This window comes from Durio zibethinus, chromosome 5, assembly GCF_047325235.1.
Source record: "Durio zibethinus cultivar Kanyao isolate XHJ-2024 chromosome 5, ASM4732523v1, whole genome shotgun sequence".
Taxonomy (NCBI): Eukaryota; Viridiplantae; Streptophyta; class Magnoliopsida; order Malvales; family Malvaceae; genus Durio; species Durio zibethinus.
Genome location: NC_143166.1, coordinates 2,942,972 through 2,961,101, shown reverse-complemented (window position 1 = coordinate 2,961,101; position 18,130 = coordinate 2,942,972). Strand labels below are relative to the sequence as shown.

At 30.7% G+C, this 18,130-nt stretch overlaps 3 protein-coding genes across 3 annotated transcripts; 1 reads left to right on the top strand and 2 right to left on the bottom strand.

The window, feature by feature from the left end:
• Positions 1 to 1,641: 1,641 nt before the first annotated feature.
• LOC111282934 (putative transmembrane ascorbate ferrireductase 3) lies at positions 1,642 to 3,029 on the top strand. Its single transcript, XM_022871237.2, has 4 exons — positions 1,642 to 2,035; positions 2,125 to 2,173; positions 2,308 to 2,507; positions 2,591 to 3,029. The coding sequence occupies exons 1-4, from the start codon at positions 1,865 to 1,867 to the stop codon at positions 2,846 to 2,848; spliced, it is 678 nt and encodes a 225-aa protein (XP_022726972.1). The 5' UTR covers positions 1,642 to 1,864; the 3' UTR covers positions 2,849 to 3,029.
• A 1,119-nt stretch (positions 3,030 to 4,148) lies between these two features.
• LOC111282908 (protein OBERON 3-like) lies at positions 4,149 to 8,335 on the bottom strand. Its single transcript, XM_022871197.2, has 2 exons — positions 6,253 to 8,335; positions 4,149 to 4,896 (listed from the first exon to the last, which is right to left on the bottom strand). The coding sequence occupies exons 1-2, from the start codon at positions 8,165 to 8,167 to the stop codon at positions 4,310 to 4,312; spliced, it is 2,502 nt and encodes an 833-aa protein (XP_022726932.2). The 5' UTR covers positions 8,168 to 8,335; the 3' UTR covers positions 4,149 to 4,309.
• A 6,354-nt stretch (positions 8,336 to 14,689) lies between these two features.
• LOC111282531 (zinc finger protein 7-like) lies at positions 14,690 to 17,918 on the bottom strand. The gene is made up of 2 exons (XM_022870642.2): positions 17,589 to 17,918; positions 14,690 to 16,356 (listed from the first exon to the last, which is right to left on the bottom strand). The coding sequence occupies exon 2, from the start codon at positions 16,266 to 16,268 to the stop codon at positions 15,513 to 15,515; it is 756 nt and encodes a 251-aa protein (XP_022726377.1). The 5' UTR covers positions 16,269 to 16,356; positions 17,589 to 17,918; the 3' UTR covers positions 14,690 to 15,512.
• Positions 17,919 to 18,130: the final 212 nt, after the last annotated feature.

Here is an 18,130-nt window from a genome sequence, read left to right as displayed (position 1 = left end):
GTAATATAAACTAAAAAAAAATTGTGAGTATTAAGATTCGAAATCAAAAAATTTTTTAAAATTACTTTTTAAAAAATAAGAACAGGAATCAATTTAACTAGATTTTTAAATTTAAAATGTTGACCAAATTATTAAAGTCTAAGTTTAGACGATTTTCCATGAATCAAAGCATGCAAACAAATGAAAGAAATTGAGCATAAAATCAAGAGCAAGTTTGCTTTGCAAGATAACACTCTCCCTATGTAAATTGATTAACTAAAAAAATGAATTTTATAATTTTAGTTGGAATGAACAATAAAGTAGAAATCTAGGGGGGAAATTTCATAAAAAAAGAGGGGCCAAAAATAGAAAGAAAATGAAGAAAATGTAAACATTGTCTTCATGAAGTGATTATGTACCTGAAAGCTAAAAAAAGAAATGCTCATCTGACAACCACCATGTACTGTGATGATTTCCTTTGGTAATCCCATAATTAAAAAAAAAATTTCAAGTAATGATTTTGGGAGAGAGAGCCTCATCGTCCAATGCTTGCATCATTGATAGCAAACCCCATTACTTTTTTCCATATCTTTCACTTGAAATAGACAAAGGGAAAGGAATGGATTGTGGGACATATTGATAGAGCAGGAAATAAGCATGGAAATATAATAGGAAGAAAATGAAATTTGAATAAACTGTTGGGATTTCGACTCTCAGAAATGAAGTATAGTTTGAAGCTTTTGGGTGGTCCTGAATGTCGAGCCAAATGCATGAAAACTCATAGTTATAGAATCATTGATTTTCCTTTTCTGTGAAGGAGTCTTTGAGAATAGTGGAAATGGCAGCAGGCTTTTCGTTGTTAGCCAAGAATGAGCTATATGGATATTTGCTGCTGCAAGGCTGGTGAGTGGTACCTTGAGTAGGGTTTGTTACAATGAATAGGAACATTATTGCAGAACAAGCTTTTTCAGGACTAGGAAACATTGTCAAAACATTCAATCCAACCATACCCATCTGGTTCAAGTTGGACCTCTCATGTAAGTAAAAGATTGATTAGTCATATTCCCATGATCATATTTTTCTACTTTGAGAAATTCATTAACTCTTGAAAAAACTGGCTGGAAATTGTTCATGATTAAAATTCTCTCTTGAACCAAAGGCGGAGCACTTCGGCCCATATACTTTGGGCTTTTCATGGACTAAGTTGTTAGAAAGCTAATTCATTAATTTCTGGGACTGGGATAGAGTTGGGAAATTGGATTGTAAAATCTGAAATAAATTAATCATCATCAGTCTTAGTCACCAATGAAGAAATAATCTGAATATATTTTTTTTATACAAAAGGTCAAAGCTGGAAAATAAAAAAAAATCAAACGTTAAAATTTGAATAATAAACCTGGTGAATGATAATTAGCTTTACAAAATGAATCCTGGAATTTGGCCAACTCTGGCCTGTTGCATCAGAACAAATTGAAGATAGCCCAAGAAATCAATGTCTAAGGCCTATGTCAGAACATGCCCATCGCAGAAATTGTTCATATACTTATTCCATTTCCTTTACTTGGACGAGAGAGCCTGCCCAACTCTTCTGGTATATATACATACACAACTACAAACACGTCCTATGTTTGCCTAGTCTTTCATGCCATTAAGAAGTAGTAACTCTTCTAGTAGGTATATAATGATGATGCTTTGCCAAAGCTCAAAGTTTTCCCACACGGAAGTACCAAAACCAACCAATAAGCAATCCAAAGTGTCTAAATTCCTTCCTTTGTTCTTTTCGAAAAAGTTTTTCTGTGATAAAAGAAACCGATCAGCCTAACACAATTAATGTGATTTTATATATTTAAGTGCAAACCTCTTCCTTTGTTCTGTCATTGTCACCATGCATTCCACCCAGGTAGTAGTATACGGACCTCACCGAGGTTCAGCCTCTCGTCTAACAATATTGGCTCAATTGTTTGGGATCTTGGCTTTCATCCTCATGCTGTTTTGGTTGCTGCATTATCGTGGCGGTATTGAATATGATTCTTATGATGGTTCTCGTGTTTTTAACGTAAGAAAACAAAACTATGTATGATTTCATGTCATTAATTATGATTTATTTCAATCTTATGTTAATACATGTTTTAACGTTAATGGCAGGTTCACCCATTTCTTATGTTCTGTGGATTCATTTTTCTATCTGGTGAAGGTATTGGAAATTGATTAGATTGGGAATTAATGAAGTAGCAATCAAATTTTTAAACATTTTTCTTAGCTTTGATTTTGAACATGATCTTTTTTTCTGATGAACAAGTTTTACTTTGTGGGGTTAAAAACATGCAGCAATGATGGTGTACAAGACAGTACAAGCACAACATTTTGTGCAGAAGGTAGTTCATTTGATACTTCAGCTTGCAGCATTTGTGCTTGGGGTGGTTGGGATCTGTGCAGTTTTCAAGTTCCATGATATGGCCAAAATAGAAGATGTTTACAGTTTGCATTCATGGATTGGCATTGCCACTATTTCCTTGTTTGCATTGCAGGTAAAAAAAAAAAAATTCCATAACTTTCCTACGAAAATCAAGCTGAAATTATTTTAATGTGATTCAAAAACTTGCTGTTGCAGTGGATAGCAGGACTGTTCACATATTTGTTTCCACAAACAGAGAAGACAAGGAAAACCCTACTTCCATGGCACGTTTGTGGTGGCAGGATATTGCTATACATGTCGATAGCTGCAGCGCTCACTGGCTTGATGGAGAAGGCTACTTTCATGGGCCTGCGCCATAGCCGTGAAGCTCGTTTGCTCAATTTCCTGGGATTATCTATCCTCTTGTTTGGCATATTTGTTGATCTCAGTGTTGCCCTTGCCCGATATGCCTGATAATAATTTTAAACACCTTGTTTTTTTCTAATGTGTGTGATTTTCCCTTTTTTTTTTCTTCTTTTTTTTTGAGTGAATTTATACTGGATTGATATTGTTATTCATATATTGTAATTTATTAACACTCATTTCAATTATACAATTGAATTGTACATAATAATCTATTTAAATTTAAAAGAAAGTTGAATTCTTTTATTTTTTCTTTTTAAATGACGAGGAATCCCTTCTTTGCTTAACAGTGAACAATACTTATTAGTATTTCACGCGAAGTTTTATAGATGAAATTTGTTAAATTTTTTATTAAAAATAAGTAAATAAAGATTTTAATAAAAAATTTAAATCGGTAAATTGATAAAATTTAATATAAAAATTAATAATATATAAAAAATTTATTAAAAATATTATTTATAATTTAAATTTAATCGATACTTTTTCAACGATAAAAGTTTTATCAATATTTTTATTAAAAATATTTATTTAATAAATATATTAAAAAATTTTAAATATTTTCAAATTTTACATGTTTAATCTATCAATTTTAAGTTTCAATTTCAATTTTTATTTATTTATTTCTAATAAAAAATTTCATAAATTTTACTTATAAAATTTCATATAAATTTTTTTCTTTCGTAAAGAATATATAATATTAAAAGATCATTCTCGTGACTAAGAAATCAATTATGTGTTCATTTGTATCATATTAAATTAATTTATCATATCAAACTCTTTTTAATTAACAAATGTCAAAGTGAAACCCCACATGGGAAAACCAGTTGTACAAACTACAAAGAACCCGTGATCTTTGGCATTGGCAATTCAAATTTTCAATGTTCCCAAAGAATATATAATTTGTGGCCATGATCGTTCGTGGCGCATTACCATGTTCTCCTTTATTCTCCCATAGAAAATTTCTGGACAACAATTTCAACTCTCCCAATAAAAAATTTCTAAATATTATATAGCAGATATGGGGAACAATTTCTTTTGCCACACCTAACTTGATCGAATCTATGTCATGATAGCAACAAGCATAAAATTTTTTATATTTGGCAATCATGTTCTTCAAAACTTCGCTACATGTCTAAACCTTATTCGAGTATGAAACTTGAAATTCAACACTTACGAATGCGACTACGTATTGATCTCATATAATTCTGAATTGTGATAGATTACAAACCATTGTATTTTTTTTTTTTGGACATTACTGTGTAAGATTTCACTTAACTGAGGACAGCTATATTTCAAGTTCATACAGACCTCAAGAGCAATAGACATCAGAGAGAAATTTTACTAGCTGAAATTTATCATTAAGAAATGCCGTTAAGGATGACAACAGAGAACGACATTCATTTCATTTTCCATTTTAAGAAACAAGCAGAATCCAATCCAGAAGGTTAAAAACTTCAAACAAACTACACAAGCTAACCTTAGTTGTTAACCAAAAATTAGAAAAGAAAATTGTTAAACCCATTGCTGCTTTGTGGTTTCCATTCTCTCCAATAAACTGGCAATCTCGGCCTGCATTCTTAGTTTCATTTTGTAGTAGTCACAGTGTGAGTGTTCCAGAACCTTTAGTTCTTCCACGTTCTTCCTACGTTTTTCCTCGGTCTCCTGCAAACAAAGTTTGGATAGCTTCTCAGCATACTCTACATCCAACTCTTCAGACTTGGCCCGAATCATTTTCATGCAACTCTCAGCCTCTCTCCGTGCTTCATCTGCCTTGCTTTGAAACATTATTGCTTCTGCTTCCTTAATCCTTACCATGCTTTCTAAGCTGTCAAATCCATCATTGTTTGATAACCTGCCAAATCGGTATTCACCTTCACTTTTTAGGTCATTCATAATAACACGCTTGAGATCTTTCCTACGGAGGTCATTCGGAAGTAAGTCACATCCACTTGAAGAGCTTGTTCCGTTAAACACAAGCTTTGGAGGAAGAGAAGTAGCTGGTGTGACGGACAATTCATCTTTTCGAAGGTCAACTTGAGTTGTTGTTAAGTCTTTGGAACATACACCAGAAGCAGGAAAGTCTGACAAATCATCAGTGTCTATTTGTCCAGGTCGAAAAGGCAAAAGAAAAAGAGAAAGAAGTTAACACAAGAATACCATAAATTGAGAGATGCATTCAAATAAAATTACAGGAATAATCAGCAACATAACTAGCTCAATTAAGGGACAATGCATGGTGGAGACGTCTCCTATGATAGATGTTTCAAGAACAAGAACATAAGTTTGAAGGAAACAGCAAACCATAATCAAGACTAAATATGACATGTGCCAAAACTATAAACAACGGGCTAGCTTATTCATCTAATTCAGGTATGGTCCGAATGAAAGCTGAATTGTGAAATCTGAGTTGTAGGGAGCCATAATCAAAGAAAAATCTAAAGAAGGCATCCTTATCATAGCATATGCACTCTGTTTCACTAATCAGTTCACTCAATCATCAAAATCCCTTAATTATCAGATTCAACTAGTTGTACTTTCTCATTCACTTTAAGAAGAATTTTGCATCTCAAAAAGGTAATCACTATTTTTTTCAATATCTATCTTAGAATTGAGCCAATTTCCTATTAGACTGCACAAGAAAACAATATAAAGAATGAGTAAACCCTAGTCTTGCACAAATTTACAGAGGTTATACAGAAAAGTCAAGTGCAAGAACCACGAGAATTTAACTCCTTTCTGGTACTCTTCTCTCTGCATGAAACCAAACTAGATGAATCAAGCAAAATCATGTTGTACATCACAAATGAGGCCAACTTATAAACCAAAATCACACACATGAACCATTTTCAAACAAATATCCAATCTTTCAGGAAGGAAATAATTCTTTAGAGGGCAGTTTCAATTTATTTGGGGTCTTTTTGCTTTTACACACAAAAACGTGGAAAAGCCTAAACAGCTCTAGCTGCATATTTTCTGATAAGAAAAACCTACCATCAGGAAGAACCTGGAGGCAACACTTTTAATTTACAATTTTATAACCAGGAATTATGTTAGTGAAGTTCCAGAATCATTTTAGTAATCTCAAATTTCGGATGACTTAAGGCTCAGTTACATGAGAGGCAGACTTTTGAGTTTCCTCAGCTTATAGAAAACAATTAGCTCAATAGCTGAAATATATTTAGTTTACCGAGTTAGTAATAGGCATGGAAAAGGAAGAGCTGCAGTCAGTAACAAATTATTATCTCCAGCAGGATATATAAGGACCAAGAGAAACTAAATCTCAATCATCTCCTATTTGACACCTAGATATATGCATGAAACAACAAAGCTACCCAGAAGAAACTAGGAGAACAATTATTGAGATGCAATATATCAGCTTTCCATGAAATTAGTTTGATGTGCTTTATAATGATGATAAGTTCGACAGAATAATAGACAGAACAAAAGATACTTACAGTTGAAGAACTGAATAATGATGCTGCATGCATCTGAAGCAGACATCCTTTTATTTTGGAGCCGGTTGCACAGCTCATCAGCTTTGATGTGCAGGTCCTTGCCCTTTGCATCATCACTGCCCCTGAAAATCTTCCTCACACAATCAAGCTCCTTTGTCAGTGTCTCTGGACCCCAGTCCTTTGCAAAGCATAAAAACACATCCTTAACAAACCCAAACATTTCTGAAGGATGACCACATCCTATGCAGTGAAATTGCATTTCCGTAGTACCAGCTGGTCCCTTTAAGCTAGGACCTGGCTTGATAAGATTCCTCTGAATACCACAGGCAGCATGGCACCAATGGGAACAAACATCACAACCAACCCAACTGCAAGTATTGCTAGCACAATCAAAATTCAAACAGATAGGGCACATACAAGAACTGCAAAACCCCTTATTCCCTGAGCACATCTTACAATCACAGTCATCAACCGGCAGGAAACCCCTGCAATTCAGATTCCTACATCTCATAAACAAGAAAATCTCCAGCAGCTCTATCGTGGGAACCGGAATTTTTACAGACAAGAAGCTTTTAAGCCCCATTTTCACTGCAACTAAAATTTCTAGCTGGTCTTTCTGGCACTTTAAGAGAGTCTCCTTGGTAAGATCAGATCTCCTTTCAAGCCGGTTTTGAAGTCCCACTAGTTCTTCCTTCTTCTCTGGCATTGATATAAGATTCCTCAAGTATTCTTTGGTCAATTCAAGCGTTTCATCGGGCAGCTCCTGCATTGTTTGAGCCATGGCAGGAATCGACTCTGACACAAGCTCACGAAGAATTCTCTCCGGTCTAGAAATCTTTCGGGATCTCCCTCCATACATACTCTCCAAAACTCTCAAATTCTCTGAATCCCTCTTCCTGGAATCCCCTGAATGATTATCTACATGTGGCTTAGCAGGCAATTCAGATGGGAAAAAGGAATGATTGTCTGAACTAGTAGTTCTATGAAGACTATTGCACGATTCCTTATTCACTTGACGATTAACCTGCATCATGGAAAACACCCCACCAGCACCAGCACCAGCACCACCAAGATTGGCCAAAGCAACTCCATCACCAATTGGCCTAAACCGACTATGCACGGATCCATTAGTACCCTCACCACCACACCAAATTTGATCATCTTTCCCCACAGAATATTCATAATTCTCCGTTGAATTTCGTGTTAACGAGCAGCTAGGATTGTGTGAAAACGGCAGAGAATAAGAGTATGACAATGAAGCAGCAGTGAAATCATTAGAACATGTGGTTTGTGTGTTATTGATTGATGGTGCCAAAGACTGTACACTCCTACTAGGCCTTGACCTATGTCGTGGAGGATCTCCATTTTGCAAAGCATTTGATGCAGTTAAAGAGAGAGACACATCAGGTAAAGCTAGAGACAGATTCAAAGTTTCAAGCTTTGGCCTTTTCTCCTTATTTCTATTCTCTCTTTCTTGAAAATCTTCCTCCACCTCTCTTTTTGAAGAAATTCCTTTACTTTCACTCAAATTCAAGAAATCTCTTTCAACCCATTTCTCATCTTGATTTGAAATCTCAGAATCAACAACTTCTTTCCCTTTGTAACTAGTAACTTTTTCCAACAGGGTTTTCCCAGGAAACTCTTTCTCAGGACAAAAACCCAACTTGGGATTCTCACAAAGGTAGCTAAGAGTGAGTTCTTGGGAGCCAGAAATCCCGGGCTTCAAAGGTCTGGTTAAAGGGTAGCCTCCATCAAGACCAACCTTTGATTCTCTAAGAAAATCAATACCCTTTTGTAAAATACTCATTTTTTCAACTGAACTCTCCTTGTTTTGAAACAAACGTGACAGCTTGCTTTGAGAGTTTTCATCTCCCACACAAGGGAGATTACTTGACAGATCTTTCTCTACAAACATGGCCTTGTCACACTGAGAGAAACAGAGAAACAAAAATGGAAAAGCAAAGAGAAAGAAAGAGAGAGATGGAGGTTCAAAAATGGAAATTTCAGAAAGAATCTGGGAGTGCTTTATTTTTGGCTTTTGATTTTTTTTTTTCTTTAGCACACCATAAGAGTCTGCAAGAACGGCTGGCAAATGGAAATTTCACAGCCTTTAAACCAATAAGCGGAAATTGATACTTCCATCGTCTAAAAATGTTTGTGATGTATTATTGACTTTTATAAAATTAAAAATAAAGTTTAATTTTAATATATTTAATATTAATATTTATTTTTTTATAAAAATAATTTTTATAATTTTAAATATAAAAATAACAAAAATAGTTTTAAAATATTAAAAAAATTAAAAGATAATTTAAGACATCTTAAAAAAATAAAAAAAAATTAAGAATGTAATAATTTTCTTTTAGTTTGTATTTTTATTTTACGGCACTAATTTTTTTATTTTATTGATATTTTTCAATTTACTTCAAATTTTTTTCTCTTGGAGTGCATTTTCAATATGATCGACAACCTAATCCGTTTTCGGTGGATTTCAATTCAACTCAATTTTTAAAGTTGATTTTTATTTTTTAAAAATCAAATTTTGAGTAAGATCGAGTATTATTAAAAAAAGAGTCGAGATCAGGTCGGATTAGAGTTTTAAGTAAATTTGACTTGATCTGATCCGATATTTATATAAAAATTAATTTTTTAATTTTTTATTTATATATATTTATATAATTATATATTTAAATATTTATATTTAAAAAATAATATTTTATTAATTTTAAATCAAATACGATTTATATAAATGTCAAATTAAATCAATATCAAATATAAAAAAATTTTTAAAAAATTTAATAAATAAAAAATTAAATCAAATTTGAAATGAACAAAAACCCACAATCTAACTCATTGTCAATCCTAATTTTTAGCAATAATCAATACAATAATTATTTCGGATTCATACCCCAATGGTATTACTCCAAAATCGTACAATTCTAGTTCAAAGTTAGAATGCTAGGGGCAACCTCTTCCACCATCGCCCGTCAACACTCGTTAGAATAGAAAGCCACGTCTTACATTTTTCCTGAAACTTAATTAAAAGTTACATAACTCTCTGGTCCCACATTAACTCAAACGACCATAACTGATGACCCAACCCAAAAAACAAAGAGTAAATCTGATTTCATTGAATTATTAGTGGGTGAAAAAGGCTAAACTCAAGCATAATGTAAGAAGGAATAGTATTTTATTTTCTAATTTCTAACTTTTATAGCTCTATTGATGTTATATTATATATTTTAGGTAATCATATTTATATATACAGAATTAATAATAAGAATGATAATGATTTAGATGGAATCGAATTCAATTTAATTTTTTAAAATAATACATATATTATAAATTTTAATTTTTTTAAATTTAAATTGATTTTTTAAAATAAATTTGATTCAAATTAAATTTTATTGATTTGATTCGATTCATAAATTTTTAATTTTTTATATATAATTTTAATATATTTAAATAAAATTATATATAAAATAATTATTTATTTTATTAAAATTTTAATATATATAAAATTTAATAAAAATATATAATTTAATTTAATTTTTTTATTTTTTACATTTCAATACAAAACTTTATTTAAATTTAATATATATTTAATATTTGATCTTAATTTAAATCAAATAAAAAAATTAATCTAAATTAAATCTAACCTTATAATTTTATTTTTTTTTTTAATTTTTTTTTCACCCCTTAAATTCAAAGCCTCCGCACTGCTCAAGAAACCAAGAAAAATACGGAATAAAACCAAATCAAAACGAGTATCTGTTAAGATTTTGTTCATGATTTGTGGGTCGCAACTTTCAATGACTCGCTCAAAATAAACAAAAATTGGGAATTTGTTTTTGAGTAGGGTCAAGTCAATTGATTCACACCTTATTTCGGGTCAAGTTGCACCCCCACCTGTCTAAATGTTGCTTGCTCCAATCAACTTTCTCTGTTCCCAACTCTGTTTCTTATTGTTTCCCTGTTCAAATGAGCAAAGCAATATGAACTTTAGATGTAGAAACGATAAAAAAATAAAAAAATAAAAAAATTTGATTCAAAATTATAATATTTGGTTTAGTTTAGATTAGTTTTATTTTATTTAGTTTAAATTAAGTTTAAACATTAAATGAATATATTAAATTTAGATTAAATTTTAAATTAAAATGTGAAAATTTAAAAAAAATTGAATAAAATGAAATTATATATTTTTTAATTTATATATATTTTAAATTTTTATAAAATAAAAATAATAATTTTATATTAAATTTTATTTAAATATATTAAAATAATATATAAAAATTAAAAATCAATAAATTAAATCAAATTAAACCAATAAAATTTGATTCAAATTAAATAAAAATTTGATTCGAATTCAAATTAAATTTTATATTTTTATAATATATATAATATCTAAAAAATTTGAATCGAATTGAATCCGAACCGAATCATTATTATCCTTATGTAGATGCAAGACCCACTTAACACAACAACACAAATGCAACAAAATTGAACTCTTCAAATTTATTATTAATTCTAGTTGTATGATATTTTTACTTTTTACTATTCTTATTTTATCTTTTTTTTATTAAAAAATAAAAATAAATTACATATGAATTAATTAAATAAAATCTAAAATAATAATTCAAAATTATCGTAAAAAATTCGAACTCTGCGTTTTGAATCAAATACTCAAATATGGAAGATAGCAAAGCTTGTGTACCCTTTTAATAATGTGGCAAATTTATGGACAAAATTGGTCCAAATGATTGTCACTTTAAATTGAAATTCTTTAATATTCCAAAGTCTTGAGTGCAAATTCTCTAAAAATAATAATAAAAAAAAAGGAATAAGGATATGATCATTTGTGAATTTGATTCTTGCAATCATATACATGGAATATGATAATTTTTGTCAAGGCTGTTCTGTTTTAACCATGGCCTCATGCGGCAGCCAATGTCACCTGCAGTGTGATTTCCTTGTTAAAAACACCTTTAAGTCAAGATTTTAGGTTCAGATTTTAAAAGTAGAAAGCAACAAGTTTGAAAATTTTTTAAGATTAATCGAATGCGATATATTTTATTTTAATTTAAAAAATTAAAAAATTTATTTATTTTAAAATTTTTTATCAAAAGAAGATTTTATGAAAATTTCACAATCACATGTACCATGTCTGAATTTTGTTTCCAACAAGATTGAAGTGATTTGTCTCCATTCTCATTTCCAAGATTGAAGTAACATGTTGGGATTTTGGGAAGAAAAGACCAAGCCATTTTGAAATTAACATGATTAGTATAGAAATTTCAAAATCTATACAATTGATGGAAACGTTCAATAAAATTTTTAAAATATATATATCTTTTTAAGGAGATTTTTTTTATTTTTATGGAAAAAAGGTTTCTAAATCCAATTTTTTGAATAAAAAATAATGCACTCAAGATTCAACATCCAATAAAATAATAATAATTAAAAAATCTTTAAAATTTTATTAAAAATAAATCATTAATATTTTATTGTATGAAATTAAAATTATTAAGTTTTATTTATTGTATAATATAAAATTCAGTGAATTTCAATTACGAATTATAAAATAAATTAAATTAGCATTCACAATTAAAAGCGATTTGGTGGATATTAGGATTGAGACAGATCAAAGGACGCGTTGACACGAAGCAAAACCCAAAGACCGGGCAAAGACAATGGACATGGTCGGATCAAAGAAAGAGTGAGCTGTACGATATATTTCAATTATTATTATTATTTAATTGTATAAATGAGAGTGACGGTTGTTAATTTTCGTTGAATTTTAAGTATCAAAAATATATCAGTAAATTATTGATTCAATTGATTAAAATTTATTTTTTTAATAAAAAAGTTTTAAATTTTAAATTTATCAATAGTCATTTATTAAATTTATTTTAAATATATTATTTATAATTATTTATTTTAAATTATCATATACGATGTATTTTATTTTAACTTAAAAAATTAAATAATTTATCTACTCTTTTATTTTTTTCCTATAAAAAAAAATCAAAGAAGATGTTATGTTTAATTAACGAGAGAGACTTAAATTGAATTTATAATTTTTTTATTAAAAATAATTAAATAAATATTTATAAATTAAAATTTTTTATTACATAAAAAAAGTATCAAAGAAGATGCTATGTTTAATTAACGAGAGAGACTTAAATTGAATTTATAAATTTTTTATTAAAAATAATTAAATAAATATTTATAAATTAAAATTTTTATGACATAAATTAAGAGCATAAAAATTAAAAAATATATAAATTTTTTTAATACACATATTGATAAAATTTTTATTATTTAATAACTATCAATTAAATTTAAATTATAAATAATATTGTTATAATTTAAATAAAAGTACTTATACATACCAATGACAATGATGATTACTTGTCTTATGATGACCACATAATATCCTGGTTCTTGCTGAAGAAAGGAATGCTTTATAATGGGAATCTTTTGACAAAGTGTGATTTGGTGTAAAGTATTATATTGCTTTTCACAACCTTAAAAAAAAAAAAGAAAAAAAAAAACAAAGAAAAATAAATCGTTCTCTACACGATAAATTTTGAGTGAGATGACACCTGCCCTCATTGGATTCAGACATTTTTTGCATACTCTTTACAAGGGTTTTTCTTAATCTTCAATATAATAACATGTATATATAATTAATAATCACGTGATTTATTAATAAAATATTAAAATTTTAATTTTAATGATTTAAGATTTATTTTTTAAATAATTTTTAATATAAAAATAATATATAAATAAAATTAATTTATCTTTTATAAATTACGGACTTTGCTAATGAATTTTGTCATACCCTAAACATTAACACCTAATTAAAAATTTAAAAGTCACTCAACAATTTTTTTGCCAAAACTCACTCTAACATACTTTAATTGATAGAGTTAATAATTAGATTAACATTATTTAATTAAATTTATATAAAGATTAAATTTTTATGAATTATATTAAATGAATTAAATTCAAATTTACATGAATCAATTACATAATGGATTTTTTTATATAATTGGCAAATTTCCTCTTTATTAAATTAATTATATATATATGGAAATATATTCTTTATCTTGTCTTTATTTAATCAATTTTAGCTCCATTACTGTAAGATGTGAAGGCAAATATGAACGGATAAATTATTTAAAAATTTTTAATTTTGAAATTGATTTTAATATTATTAAACTAATAATTCATTAGTATAATATATTAGTTTAGTGTAGTTGATTCCTATTTTTACAATATAATTGGTTTATCAGCTTGTTTATCTTAAATTGACTCCGTTAAGCTAGATCATATGATTTTTGAAAAAGTTTCTTAATTTGTTTTGATAGTCCTGCCAGTCCTTGTCAATCGTGGCATGAGCACATGGCCTATTTTACCTAGGAGGAGGAAATTCAACACGTTATCGTCCTTGTGCTGCTGCAAGTTGCCGTCTTTCCTTAATTATTTACTTTTTTTTAATTTTTTTCAAAAAAAAATATTTTTTAAATTCTTAATAATCATTGAATATATCATTCTTACACAATTATATTTATCTAGTTAAGAAAATATTATGTGTGCGTAAATTTATTCAAATTCATAATTTTTAAAAGCAATTTTAATATTATGCTAATTGATTCAAAGTGAATCAGTTAATTATTTATTTTTATGATTTATATATATATATATATATATATTATAGTTATCCACTCCTATATGAGAAACAGCAGCATCCTCCACTTTTTACACAAACCAAAAAAGATCCAGATTATATTATTTCTTATTTATTTTTTCTCTGGTTTTCTTGGAATACAAACAACCATATTTGGTACATATAGACGTAAGTGCCTACGTATAGATATGTGTCTATGTATAAAATATTGTCTTGTGCTTTCTTGGACTGACACAATCAACCGAATGTTTGTTTTTCTTTCTCTTTAAATTCGATTACACTTTTTTCTTTTTTGTTGGATTTGTCGGGTCTAGGTTGGACCTCTATGGAGGAGATATTCTTGTTTGGTAGAGGGGAAAATGTTAGTGTTTGAACCATAAATGCTCTACGTAGTTGGTTCAAAGAAAGAAATTGGGCTGCCTAGAAAAAAAAATGTAGATTAAAAGTTAGGTAGGGCTATATTTTTCAAGACTCGACCTAATGATAGGAATGGAAACTGTCGGACTGAATTTGACTCGTTATTTAGATTCCAGTGTAAGCTTGATTATTCGCGATTGGCCTTTATATATGCAGAATCATGGCAATTTTCAAGAGCTGGATGCATCTAGATGAGTTTCTAGATATGGAATTTGCTATCAATGGGATCGCAGATAAAATTTCCTGCCCATGCTGTAAATGCAATGATAGAAATCAGAAGGCACCTGATGAAGGAAATGGTGATCTTTTTGAACGGTGTTACACTGATTGGATGTACCATGACAAATTATGGTTTTATTAGAGTGTCATGGGAAAGATAAGAATTTGATTGCTGTCGATCAGGCTGTTGCCAAGAATGAGACACACATTGACGACTACAAGAAGCATGAATCGGAAAACAAGGGAGTTCATGCAAACAACGCTGCTCAAGAAGAAATTGATCGTGGGAGCAACGATCAACCATGCAAATGGCCTATGGTGCCATATGAGTTCCATCTGTTGGATAAAATTGGTTCGAGTTTGGCAGGTTGGATACGTTCCAATCTCTAAACCTAATCCGAATAAGAAAGGCGACACAACTTATCTCAGAATTTTTGCCCAATTCCTGTCTCCAAACAATGATTTGGTGAAAAAGAGAAACTCAACCTGTCAGATTATTCTTGTTGGATGAACGAATATTTCACATCCTCTGTCACAGAAGCTCCTACAGCTTAATATTTGCTACATACAACTCTCATTACACTTTGGAAGAACGAATTGGTGCAGGCTTAGAACCTTCCAAAGCAAAATTTCAGATCGTAGGAATATTCCAGCTATCATCAGAATACTTAAGGCTTTTGATAATCCTCATAATCTGGCGCATAAAATCAATAGTACCATCATCACAGCAAGCTATAGCTTTCATTTCATACCCCACACTTTGCACATCAGCAGCAAACCAATGGCACGGACAAAAAAAGAAAATTAAACGGTTAAAAGAAATTTAGCAAAAATCATCTTAGGAGCTAGCAGCCATTGTTAATGCATCTCACTGTACAGAGTGAGCACCATAATAAGTAACACGTTTGGATGAGAAGGAACCTTAAAAAATTTAGAGCTTCAAAGTAAGATCAGGTGAAGATGTATCTGTTCTTGGTGGTGATGCCATTGCTACAAAACCTATATTTGAACTTTGAGTTGAATTTTGAGCAAACTCCAAAGCCTGGTTACTGCCAACTACTTCATCCACCTGCCTAAAACTCCCTGGCCAAAACAAGTCACCATCGTCATCTTCCATGAACATTGGCATTCCAATATACCCTTGATCAAACCTTGCTCCAGCTCTTGTATCTAGAGGCCTCTGGGATGGCATGATTCCTTGGTGCATAGCAGAATGAGCTTTGATCCCAAGGGACCGAAATGCAGAACTATGAAGTGGCAGGGCAGCGAAGCTTGTATACCGATCAGACAATATCCCCATCCGCATCGCATGCTTTGCCATTGTCCTCTCCCTCTTATGAGCATTCTGGTGTCCACCCAGTGCCTGTGAACTATAAAACTTGCGCCTGCAATAATTACAAGAGAAAACCCTTGGCATTGTGGTTGACAAAGTATGGGTTGCTATCTCACTATTAGTCTCGCCAGTGCCCTTCATCTCAGCATCACTGGCCCCAAAATGGAGAGTCAGGTCAAGGGAAACAGGCCCTGAATCTGGTTGAGCTTTTATGGGATTTGTGAGGCATGAAGTAGTGGTTGTGCTATCCTTTGAGGGATCAGGAGATGCTTCGTGTGCAGATATGTTGGAAACCACTTGGCTACTTGCTTCCGAATCATTTTCAGCTTCTAGCCTGGGGTTTGGTGGTGTCATTTTCAGGTAAAGCAGCAACGTCTAGTGCTTGTTCCTTTTGATAACCAGTATGAATTGTAACAGTATTAATTAGTTAGCTCTTCAACACCTGCACATAAAAAAATGGATTATTTGCCAAAGTTTAAAAGTGAGAAAGAAATATACAAAGGGTCTTGTGATATGGGAGGTCTATCTGAGTCTCTCATGCTTGTCAAATTGACATGCAATCAAGCACATTTAACATGAACATGCCAACTTCAATTTGATTTCTTAACAAAAAATCCAACCCTAGAAATATGGACAACATAATTTAACTATATTTATATACATAACAATCTCCATATACACATACAGGAATCACAAATACCATTCCATAAATCTTAACAAGCTAAACCTGTCGTAATAGGCCTAACTTCTTGCTAAGATGATAAAGCTAAACTTGAACACGTATCTATGATTTGTCTCTAAGTTTTCATACATGAATTGTGCAAACCATACAATTAGTAAGGACAGAAAGGATGCAACTATACACTAACAGATCAATGAGCAACAAAGAAATTTCTCAGTCAAAAACAAAAAAATTATGTCCCTTCTGTTCAAGATTTCAGGTTTTATCCATATATTTATGCTTTATTCATGAATTTAACTGACATGCATGGAAGGTATTCGGAATTGCCTTAGAAAATTGTTTTATTTTTCTCCAATTCATTTAAAAAAGTGCTTAAACAGAAATCAGTTACTATAATTTTCAATTTAGCCACTCTCTTCATGTTACCATTCCAACCAGAGATTTTTTTTTCTTCTTCTAAATTCCACACCTCATTTTTTTAGTTTTTCTTCTCCAAACTTCTTTCTATCAGAACCATTTTCACAGCAATTTCTTTTCTTTTTGTTTTTCCTCTCTTTTTTTTGGTAAAAAAGAAATTGAAGTACAGAATGTAAAATAACTGATAATGAATTGTGGTAAGAACAGAAGACTGTCTAACTTTTAACCAAAAGCATGATAATCAGCAGCAAAAATTGACAAGGAATATGCATCCAAAATCACTCATAAAAATCATGAAAAGAAACAGAAAACAGAAACATCACAGATGGCCATTCAGGTAGCAAGAAAAAAAAAACCAAAATCAACAGGAACATCAACCAAAATGATTTAGACTAAAACCCACAGCTGAAAACAAGAGAAAATTTCTTGTAAAAAAAAAAAACCTTTAAACAACATGAAAATAAACAGTGCAAAAACTAAAGCTTAAAATCCATAACACAAAACAAAAACTAACCCCAAAAAAAGAAAAGAAAATCCATAGCCTATGAGATATAGTTGGTGAACAAGATTCTTACTTGGTATATCTGTGAAGCAGCAAAGCATATGATTGAGTGATACGCTGCTTTGTAAGCTATGGGATGAGAAGTATGGAAATACAAAGACAGAGCTGTGGTCTGTGACCGTGGGTATCTTTTTTTTTTCTAGTTTTTACCACAAATAGTACAGTGATTGTTGAAGATGAAAAGCTAATGAATGGAGATAAGATTGCCAAGAAAGTGAGAGAAACAAAAGAGGTGTAGAATTATGGGAAAGCTGAGGTTAAAGAGATGGGGATGATGGAGCAAAGTCCAGAGCATTCAGAAGCAAAAAAATAAAAAAAGCAGATAATACACTAACCACTGTTTGTTGAATTTTGGGCTGTGGCAGTGTTTCAACAGCTACAAATCAATGAGTGGAGAGAGAGAGAGAGAGAGAGACAGAGAGTACGTAATGTGTGTCTGTGTCAAAGCTCATTCTCTTTTATTTCATTTTTTTATTTTAAAAAGTTGCTTGTGGTCATATGCACTCCCATGCTCACTTATGGAATTTGCATGGACACGAGCCTATCATCTCAATG